The 11,087-nt window shown below is 37.4% G+C and overlaps 1 protein-coding gene across 1 annotated transcript; it reads right to left on the bottom strand.

Annotated features, from left to right (window-relative positions):
- Positions 1-8,719: 8,719 nt before the first annotated feature.
- Positions 8,720-9,892, bottom strand: LOC132550975 (uncharacterized). The gene has a single exon (XM_060215077.1). The coding sequence runs from the start codon at positions 9,890-9,892 to the stop codon at positions 8,720-8,722; it is 1,173 nt and encodes a 390-aa protein (XP_060071060.1).
- Between the last annotated feature and the right edge of the window lie 1,195 nt (positions 9,893-11,087).

Raw genomic sequence — 11,087 nt, 5'->3', positions numbered from 1 at the left:
ATCGATATGTGTATCATTCCTTTTAAGTTGGTGACAAGTTAAGAGATGCTTCTAACATGTAAGGCTGTAAGGTTGCTTCATTTCCATTAACGTTGATTACATCTGAAATTGTAGTCATCATGTATCAGGGCAACGATTAATTACAGGCTCCCTCATTGAAATTTTATAACTTCGGGATTACTGAGAATAATTGTCGCTTGTTACGAACTTATGTTTCTACGAATGACAAGAAGTCTTCTTTAACACGGCGTGATCATGTCTTTTAACCCTTTTCTGCATAAAAATATGAAAATTACTGTTTTGAAATGCTATCTCAAGGAAGACTAATTGACATGAAAAGGTATTTCATTTTGTAGTTGTGTTACACACGCACTCATGCCTTCTTACATCAAATGATTTCGCTCGGGAACTAATGCTCTCGATAACTTTTACATGTATGTAGCGTGTCGTTGTGGTCCGATTGTTTTGAATACAAACGGTAGCCTCCGTATTCATGACCTAGTGTCCCAGAAGTTCTGTATACTTAAACAGGACATCAAGTATGCAGAAAACTGGAAATGGAGGGCATGGATTGGGTTATATTGAGTTGGGATGGAAGTAGGGGTACCGCGGTGTTTAGGATCATGCCAGATATCACATCACATTTGACGTCCTCTTCATAAACATCCTTCAGAGCAAATTTCAGTCTCAGGCAATGACCGTGACTAGTTATGCACAGTACATTATGTAACGTGCTGACTATAGTCCTTAAACAAAAATTGTTGTTACATGACTCACTATGCAAATGTCAATTAAGTCTCTCCGACTGCTTCCCACGGGAAAATTGTTTAAAACATTCATACGAGTATGACGGAGCGTCTGAATGACCGTGATTACCGATGTATACATGTGTATTCTCAGCATGAAATAATCCCTGTTTACTTTGGATAATTCTGGTAAGCAAACATTTTTCATGCATTCGATACTTTCCCGCGGTGTTGAGACCAGCCCAGTAAACCCTTGGCCTGGGGATACAGGTAATCGAATTGGTCCTAATACCTCGGGAAGATTGATTTGTCTGTTTGTAAAAAAGACACGAAAAGAAGTTCTATAGGAATCCTTATGTAAGTACATATAAAGGCTCCTCTTGGACCCTATAGCCGTGCCATTTTCATTTTGAGATTGACAGGAAATGACAATATTGGGTTGAGAGTCGGGCATATTGTATTTTGACAATGAAAGGTTGTTTTGGCTGATTACATAAAGAAAGTGGCTGATTACATAAAGAAAGTAGTTGAAAGGCGGCCATCTTTGATTTCGAATATTATTATTTCGTGAGAAAAAATTAAATTCATATTTTTAAAATTTCATTTGCTAGTTCATCTTGGTCCCTAATGGGTACCCTTTGGTTTTTTTAGACTGATTTACATACATGTATATATATAATTGCCGACAGGCAGCAATGTCGGGTTTTAACAGTCATAATACGTCATCCCGATAGTGGTAGAGAAAAGTACATTAGGTGGATAATTCTCAAACAAAAGGAGGTACCCCTTGGTCTTAGTAATTCCCATTGATTTCCGAGCCAGATTTAAAAGAACCAGTGACAAGTGCTTTTTAGATGCAAGGAATCCCAATTGGGACATCTTTTCACGAAGCTGTAGGAAAAGTGTGAGGATTTTAGTTTTTCTAATGTGAATTTTCCATTCCTAGATACCACAATCCTGCATCCACGACTTTAACGTTTACATGCCGCAGATGGTTCGATAGCCATTGGTCTGTTCTAGATATCAGATTTCTCTGCAAGTTGTGGGCAATTGACAGAAAAAAATCACGATACATTAATTCGACAGATGCAAGCTGATGAAAATTCTGGGGAAGTTTTGCGGTCGTCAGCATGGTCTCACCGGGAAATGTCCTTGTGTGAGATAAAGTCGAACTTGTTTGATACTCACAAATTTATCTAACGGCTCGGCTCCGTTGTTGTTTACATTACTCTCATATAAAAACATGACTTTACTTGAATTGACCAAGATTTACTTGGTGAGTGCCGTCGATGAAACAGAAGACGCTAACCATTCCGGAACAGGTGGTCTTCTTTACATTGTTGTTTGTTAAGGTGTCTCCGTGTAAATATCTCTTTTGTTCATATTTTACCATTGTTCCAATGAATTCGAGTGTGAATTAAGATTCTGTAGATATGTGGGTATTTTCTTTATTTTTTGTTTTTTTTGGTGGGGGGTTTCCCACTTTTTCTTGCTGTTACTTTGATAAATTCAACTCTCGATACAACAATTTATTTATAAAAAATAAGAGAAAAAAGAGAAATGAAGTAATAAAAATTCAAGAAATAAAGAAAGATCATGAAAATGTCGGCGCCTTGATCCCTATGGAATCTCGTTTTTGAACATCCTACCCCTACGGCTTGTCGAAATGGACCAATGTCTCTTTTGGAAGAAATCTATCCTATAGGAGGTCACATAATAAAAGTTATAAAACTGACCCTATCCGTTGGTCACAGTCATTTCTATATACAAAACTTGACATGAGCAAACCGTCTCTTTGGACAAAACTTTTATCAAAATTGCTTTGGCCGGCCTCCAGCATACAATAGGACTCCGCCTCAAAATGATTGTGTCTGTTGTCAAGGTTTTTTGCTTTTATACAAATGTGTTCTTTGCGGACGTCGTCGTGTAACAGGTCAAATACAAGGACTCTGGGCTCCTGGAATATTAAGTAAAAGAGTAGTTCATGATATATATCAATCTCTATTACATCACATCGGAAGAGGTTCGCTATCACTCTCAAAATCATAATATAATTTTTCACGCAATGAAGTTATACTGGTCAAATACCCTGACTCTTGGCACCTTTGTTGTTTAGAAGAAGATTTTTAAAAGTGCACTTATGATCCCTGACTATGGGTATCCTATAATGTTACCGCCAACACATTATAAAGATGTGTTCAGCTCGTCTTAGCACGCTGTAGTATTATGGTAGTTCACCTCAACTGTGCAGATAGATAAAATCTAAACGTTTAATTTGTGTTACATGAACCCTGAACGTTGAGAAGTTTGTTTGTGTGAAAAACTTTGAAGTACTTTATCCCAGCTATCTACGTGTATAAATTATCCTGACCAAATGAGCCTTACAGCGACATGAAATTAGCTCATAACCAAATAAGTTGAAAAAAATCATGAAATTTAGTCATGAAAATGAAATGTCATGTCAATCTTTACAGACATCCTCTCCAGATAAAAGAAAAACACACAGATAAAATCCTTAATTCCAATGCATTAAAGATATTTCTTCGTTTTTATTTTTCTTGATTCAGTCTGAATGCACATTTAACATGAGTAATCATTGCACTGATTAACGACACTGTCTACAATAAGACGACGACGTGTAGTTAATATGTTCGATTGTCTAAAGGCATCGACACGACATTCTATTTATTTCCAAGGCAATGTGCTCACAGATATCTTAATGCACAAGTTTTCAAAAGTTCACTGAACAGCTTGGATTATTGAAAACTTTTCCGAAATTCTGAATTTGAATTCCTTCAAGTCATAGTATGGAACCAGAACCAGTTATAGAGAAGAACCACAAACGTATGGAATCCCTTTTTGTTTTGATTAAGTTGTGTAAGGCATAATGTTAAAATATTTCAGAATATGGAAATGATATCATCGGTTTATTATCTCAAACGCCAAAACGTGCACTCTTAGTACGGAATTTCAATTAAAAACACGTTATTATTTAAACAGCCGATAAAAAGACTGGTTGTCGTTGTGATTATTGTGCTTTGTTAGCGATAGCGGGTGGAGCGCCCCCTACAGGGCGGATCTCATCATTCATTGCAACATAATCTCCCCAGTCATCAAATGCAACAGCGACTTCCCGCCAAAAAGTAATTACGCGCGAAATGGACGGGAACTTATTTAATTTGATTAGCAGAATAAATATCGATTTTCTGAAATAAGCCATTACGATAGTAGTACACCATATTTGATATCACTGCAGAAATACTTGGTTTTCCTTTTTCGCGGACGGCTGTCGATACGCATGCTTGGCCGTTATGTGTCACGTGACATTACCACGATAAATTATAAGAAAATTCTAATTAGCATGCCAATGTGCTGACGCTTTGTGTTTTATACGATATAGTATGTTAGGCAGTCTGGAATTCATTGGCTTGGATATTTGGTGTCATAGATCGTGAGTTCGAGGCCCGGGCAGGGCACGAATCAAAAATTGGTTTAAACAATATTTTATTTTCAGATTTTCGTTTACAACATACACATACACAAATTATAAAATTGAAAATGGATCTGGCAACAAGATTATAAATCTTATATTAAGCCATCTCCAATATAAAACAGTTACAATAGTACAATTTACATTGAACACATTGAAAGAGATTTTTTTTTAAACTTAACATTCACTGATGAACACTGACCGTTAATATGTAAACCATAAGGAGATAACATAAGTTGGTAAGATAGGAGAAAGGAAGAGATAAAGAGAGCACAAGGAAACTCCATCCAGCACCTAGAATCTACCCGACTCTACGATGTACATTTGCACCTTTTCAAATATAATGATATTATCATCTTGAGACAGGTTTGGGTCACCATGAATGAGTAATTCTAGTGATAAAGTGAAATTTAATGTATCTAGGGTATTTTCTCTAGCTCGATTATAGCGTACACACTGCATCAAATAATAAGGAGTTTCAACCTGCCCACACACACACAGATCTGTATCTGAAACATGATTATTATAGAGATGAAGACGAGTGTGCATTACCTGAGCCCAGCGTTCACCAACAAAGTAGTATAGAGGTTATCAAAAATAAAACATTGCCTTCCTTCGTTGTGTTACAATGCCTAAATATCAAGACATTAGCACAATGCATCATATACGATTGGTCCGAAGGTGCCAGATTTGAATTACCTGTCGTAAATGTACCCGAGCTTGATATATGATATATATATTACTCCTTTCCTCGGATGAAAGGGTGTCAAGACACATAAACTTACAATGCCGTTCTACAGTATAATTTATAACTTTGTGTTTTATGTTCGATGTATGTGAGGTACATTTGTGTCTTGATAAAGGGACAGATTGCCTCGAAAATTTGACAATTCACTTATTTCATTGATCATATATATGTATATATATAATATCATCACGTCATCACACCTTCCTCTTCCTCCTTTCCACAGGGACCTAAGACTTCAGAAAGTCATTATTCTCATAACTAAGTCCATATAGAGTACCATTACTTACCAGTAGACATTTTATAGTGTTTACGTAAGTTAAACTGACGCTCATCTTCGGAGAATACTCCGATAAAGACTGCTACATCCATGTGTTCCCTGCAGCACACATGTTTTCAAGCGCCAAATAACTTTTCAACTAGACGTGGTGATGTCCCCTGCATAATGTAAAAAACAGACGTTTCATGTTTTTACACATACGTATTAGTTATTGAGGTCCATGAGGTCCTGCGACAATAATATTATGCATGATATGTACATAATACTTACCTAGCTCATGACAATGTGCCTGAAAACAATTAATTTAAAGAAGAAACAATAAACAGTCAGTTAAATTGACAGAGAGTTTTTTACATTTCCAAATAATAGAAGAAAACATTGAAAACAGCTAATTATTGTCTGTTCACTTTATATTCACGCCTCTTTCGTACCTTGACAGTTCTGGCAGTCTTTGCCGTTCGTTCCTTCATCTTCATTTCACGGTTCAATCTGGCCCTGTCCATCTTTTCTACGGTTGCTATCATTCTCTCCATTTTAGAAATGGGTGGTAGTTTCACGGTGCGAGATTTCTCGCCAGTTGAACATTGTGTTACTCTCGGTATTGCGGCGACAGAGAAACTGTGTGAGGATCGTTTTGGTTTGTTGTCGTCCATTTCGATGATGAATTCCACACCCTCTCTATGCTTTTTTGGTATGATCCCCTCTGTTGCATGCCCATTCGCTCTGTCTTCTTTGTCAGATTCAATACCGGCGTTCCAGTGCTAAGAGCTGCCCGAGCCGTTTTGTCAGGCACATCCTGTGGTGAAAATAGAACATATTTAACGCAACCATCTAATAATGTTGTTACATCGAGCAATTATCAATTGAATTCGATACTTAAATCAGCTTAACTGATTTTTAATGTAAATAATCGACATGGCGGGAATGTCCGGCAATGGATGTTGCGATTTGACAGATTCAAACTGACTAAGCGTAAGTATATTTCAGTTTACGCACTTAAACTTGTAGTGTTTCGACCATACAACTTTACATTAGAATGAAGTGCCCTTGAATATAATGTGTATCTGAAATAGATATTCCCGTTAGTGGAGTGATTTGTACCTAAAAACTGACGGTAATTCAGGTTTGTTTATACGCCAACTATTCATGTAAACACGTGCCACGTTTATCATAGATAGTTAAAAGAGTAATTACCGTATGTGTTGTAAGTAATCTATTTATTTATATATCCAAAATGAAATGACTACAAATGTTTGACGATGGCATTTTATTTACAAGAAATCCATATGTAAATGGCCATGTTTACACAAATATCACAATAACTTGATAAAGGATAAAAAAATAGGACAGAACGTCATGTTTGATTCAGACCGAAAGTCTGTTGCACATCCAATGAACTTTAAAATGTATTTTAGTACATCCAGATCTGTCTCTTAGTAGTTTGGTAATTATTGAAATCAATTAGGAACCAATTAAATGTCAGACTTTGTGTGAATACATCTACAACACAATCCAGTTATTCAGATGTCTTATTATTTGAAGATGGTCAACATTGACATGCACATATTAAGAGAAAATTACCCATATATGACTAACTATGAAGCAAATAGTCTCTGTATCAATGATACCAAACACGTTCAACCTATTAGTACCTATAATTTTGGTATGAGGGTATTGAATAGACAATCAAGCATGTTTTCTTTGGTTCTGCAAAGATATCCTTCAAACGAGAAAACACTCGCAGGATGACATTACCTACAAAATAGAATCAACAAAACCAATGTGAAGCCTCATATACAAAAATGAATAGCTACTAATTATTACCAAAGTAATGAGTATGTTCTCTGATAATTTTTTGTCATTTTGAATTTGTTTAATTATTTTTTCAAGCTTTGAAATATCTTATAAGTCTACTCTATGCATACATCTTTGTCTTCCAATAAATAGCAAAATATTAAAAAAAAATAAATTCCATGAAATGTTTAAATGAAGATGCAGTCAACATATAGTCTCATACAAGCTAGGCCTTGTTCTATGAGGGTGGATAACCAATCACCTTAATATATGTTGTATTAAATACATAAATAACAAAATTCCAAGAGCATGATCTCTGTCTTACAAATATCAAAATAATTATAGATAAATCTATCTACAAGAAATTGTGAGAGTATAAATAAACACAAGTACTTGTCGAGTCGATTTCAATAACAGTTAAAAATAACAAACCACATACTAGCCTTATAAATTACTAAATGTTCTTTCTAAGTATCCACTTATAGTCCGCAAGTCGAATGCATTCCAAACACACAGTTAACCTACATTGCACAGGACCTGTTGTGTTTGTGATTTATCATCATACATTTTTTAAATCTCAACTGCTAAAACAGGGACGTATATACCATAATTAGGAACAGTAATGTGGGCATTAATCGACTGATGAAAAGACCGAATTTGGCAAAACTCAATATGGCGCGCACCTAATGACCATTGATCGAACATCCGTACACATCAAGAGTATTCTGTTGTTAACTTCCTTATCGAAGTTGCCTATCGAGTATATCTCTGATAATTTCAATAATATTTCAAGTTGAGAACATAAGATTTGTCACAAGAATAAATTGATATTTACAATTATAAGGCGATTTGTTAGCGGTTATCTTGGTAGGCTCGTCAATCTCGTAAAATCTCGCCATTCTCGGGATCTTGTTATCCGATACTCATCCTATACGTGAGCTTCATATCCCGTTAATATATACGTCACTGGCTAAAAGCATTCCAATTTTTGGTAAGTCTCATAACATTAACATCGGATAATATTAACCATGTATCATTTCATACTGCGTCGCAATCGTTTAGTTTGTGGGCACTCGTTGCTATGGTTACTTTATTGTACTGGTTATTTATTTACTTATCTTTTTTTATAGCATATGATTATTTACATATTTTCATATTATATGTTAATACTCATATTAAGGCATATGAGCCTGAGAGTTTATTTTCTTTGAAATATCGGATATATCAAAAATGAAAGTAGACATATTGCATTTTACGGTATTTCCAATTACAAAAACTTGAGTCCTAGGTAAACACAACCAACACACACACACATATACGGGTGTGTTCCCCGAACGACTACTCCTGTAATTGAAACCTAATTATCTTGAGGTGTTGAGGGGCTCTCAGTGGGGAGTAGTCCTGTAAATTGTAAACATCTTGCCTGTACAAACAAGTCTTATTACAAAATGACACAAGATAAGCTCAGGTGCATAAACTATATATTTTATCATAGCATAGTATTGTAACAAATGTATGTAGCACATTAAATATAATATATGTATATATTGATATTGCACATGTATTGGATACAACTTGAGTTAATTAAAGATATTGACAGATAGATTAAAAAAAATTTCTGTTACAATTAACCTATTCAACATATTTCAATATGACTGGAACAGTTATCCGAGATGGATGAGTTGGGATGCAGAATCTACATATGTCATCAGGTCGATGGTTCTGTTTTGGTATCTTTCCTTCAGTGTCGATAGGCGTCGGTCAATATTCATATATTTCTTGGAACGTGGTCGCATGGTTCCTCCGGCTGCTCTCTGGATTCTGTTGATTTCATTGGCATTTTGTATATCATTGAACATCTGGATTGCAGAATATATATTTGGATGGGCGTGCTGTGTCATCTTCTTTATCTTGCTGTGCCATCCTTCTACACTGTTGGTGGTACGGGGTCCTTCGGTATGGAAATGGTTCCAAAGCTGTCGGTCTCCTTCTATCCACTGCTCTGTTACATAGTCTGTGAAGGTCTGTGTCTGCTGGGTAAGGTCTGCGGCATCTCGATCTTCTAAGGCCTGGAACCAGACGTCTTCAATGTCTTCCAATGGCGCAAGTGGTAGGATTGCTGCGCGTCTCACTAAGGTCTTCACTGCGTCGTTGTCTTTGTAGAGGATCTGTAGGCCTGTTGCTTGTGCTCTTCTCCATATGCTCTGTGTATAGTGGAAGAAGCATCCCTTGGTTGTAGTATCTGGAAAGACCTCTCTAATTGAGTTGTGGACTGCAGTCTTGAAGTCGGCGAGGGCACTGGTTGGAGAAAATCTTAAGTTGAGTTTAGCCATCTTGTCTTTTAGTAGCTGGAAAAATCTTCTGTAGATGGCTTGGCTCTTTCCTGAGAGAAAGGCATACACGACTGGTGTCATCTTCTCGTCAATCGGGATATGGATACTGTAGATCTGGTGGAAGAGGCTGGGACATGTGTAAAAGGTTCCGTCGCATAAGAAGGTTTCTGATGTTGCAAGGTAGTGGAGGTTCTCGGTAGTGGCGAAGGCTATAATTCGTTTGGCATCCTGGCTGTCATCAAATAGTAGAAATCTGTCCCCGGTTGCTGTCTCTGTCCATTTCCCTCCAAGTACAAAGTCGCTCACGGCTTTTGGTAGTTGTTGTGTCTGTCTTCGGCGGGATCTATACAATGATGATTTAGCTGTGTTGAAAGTTGGAAGACGCTCAACGACTTCTCTGCTGGCATCATCCCAGTCTTGGCCACGGAGTTTGTTGAGTTCGCCTGTGAAGAGTGTTGGTATTGGAGCTATTTCTTCAGCACAGCGCTTGGTAATCTGGTTCATAATCTGCTTGGCAACTACTTGTACCTGGTCGGCTGGGTGGAAATGGGGCTGTCTATCAAATGATACTGGAATGTTGTTTGATGTGGTGATGGAAGCTGGACATCTTGGTACGGTGCATCTCCAGAATACTCTGTCTGGTTCTCTACGATTAACTCTGTAGATATATGGCGGAGGTCAAGGTCATCTGGACCTGGTCAGTCGGTCTTTGTTTGGGCTCCGTGATTTCATCAAAGTTTCTATATTTCCGTCGGGAGAAAGATGCGGATTTTTGGCACACGGTAGTCCGGTGAATTGTTAAAACGTATTCTGGGGACATTTTTGGTGAAAAGTCTGGAAAAAATGCTGTTTTAGAGAACACACCAAGAACAATGGACTGACCACTGAAAACTGTTTACGCCGCGCACCCAGTGTGTGTACATGTATATGTATTTACCTCACCTGCACGAGTGTCACCTGTCGATATTATTATTTTATTTGGACTTTTAATCATCATGCCAGCTAACAGGAACAGTGTAGGAAGCGGGAGGACAGGAGTAAGGGGCAAGACCTTGGATCCTCTTTGTGAATCCTTAGCAGAGAAGGATAGAGAGGACGTTTTACTTGATAAGATATCGTCTCTAGTGACAAAGGATGATTTAGATAACATGATGGACAGAAAGATTGAGAGACTAAGAGCAGATATTAGGGAAGAGAACAGGGTTCTCGTGGAACAGTTAGAAGGGAAGATATTTGATTTAGAGAAGGAGAACGAATTTCTGAGGAGAAAGGTAGAGGAGCTGGAAGAACATACCAAGAATTCTGAACAGTCCAACGCCTCTTTGGGCTACAAGTTAAACGACCTGGAGCAAGACGGAAGAAAGAATTCCATTAGGATTGTTGGTGTGGAAGATAAAAACGATCGGGAATCGGTGGAGGAGTGTGTCGAGAAAGTCGTGACTTTGGTCAAGAACTCATTGAAAGTGGACATAAACGAGAATGATATAGACATTGCCCACCGGCTGGGTAGATTTAACAGTGACAAGCCAAGGACCATAATTTGTAAGTTCACACACCGAAGGAAAAAGACACAGATTCTCAGCAAGCGCCGGAACCTAAGAGGATCGAAAATTGTGATTTTCGAGGACCTGACCAAACGAAACCAGGACATCCTAAAGCAGGCGTATAGACTAAAGAATGTGAAGCATTCATATAGTGT

The sequence above is a fragment of the Ylistrum balloti genome, unplaced genomic scaffold (assembly GCF_031769215.1).
Source record: "Ylistrum balloti isolate Yb309-2 unplaced genomic scaffold, AGI_CSIRO_Ybal_v1 Utg370160, whole genome shotgun sequence".
In the NCBI taxonomy this organism is placed as follows: Eukaryota; Metazoa; Mollusca; class Bivalvia; order Pectinida; family Pectinidae; genus Ylistrum; species Ylistrum balloti.
This window is presented reverse-complemented; position numbering and strand designations above follow the sequence as displayed.

Excerpts from the sequence above, each read along its gene's own strand:
- LOC132550975 (XM_060215077.1), bottom strand. The coding sequence starts at position 9,892 with ATGAACCAGATTACCAAGCGCTGTGCTGAAGAAATAGCTCCAATACCA.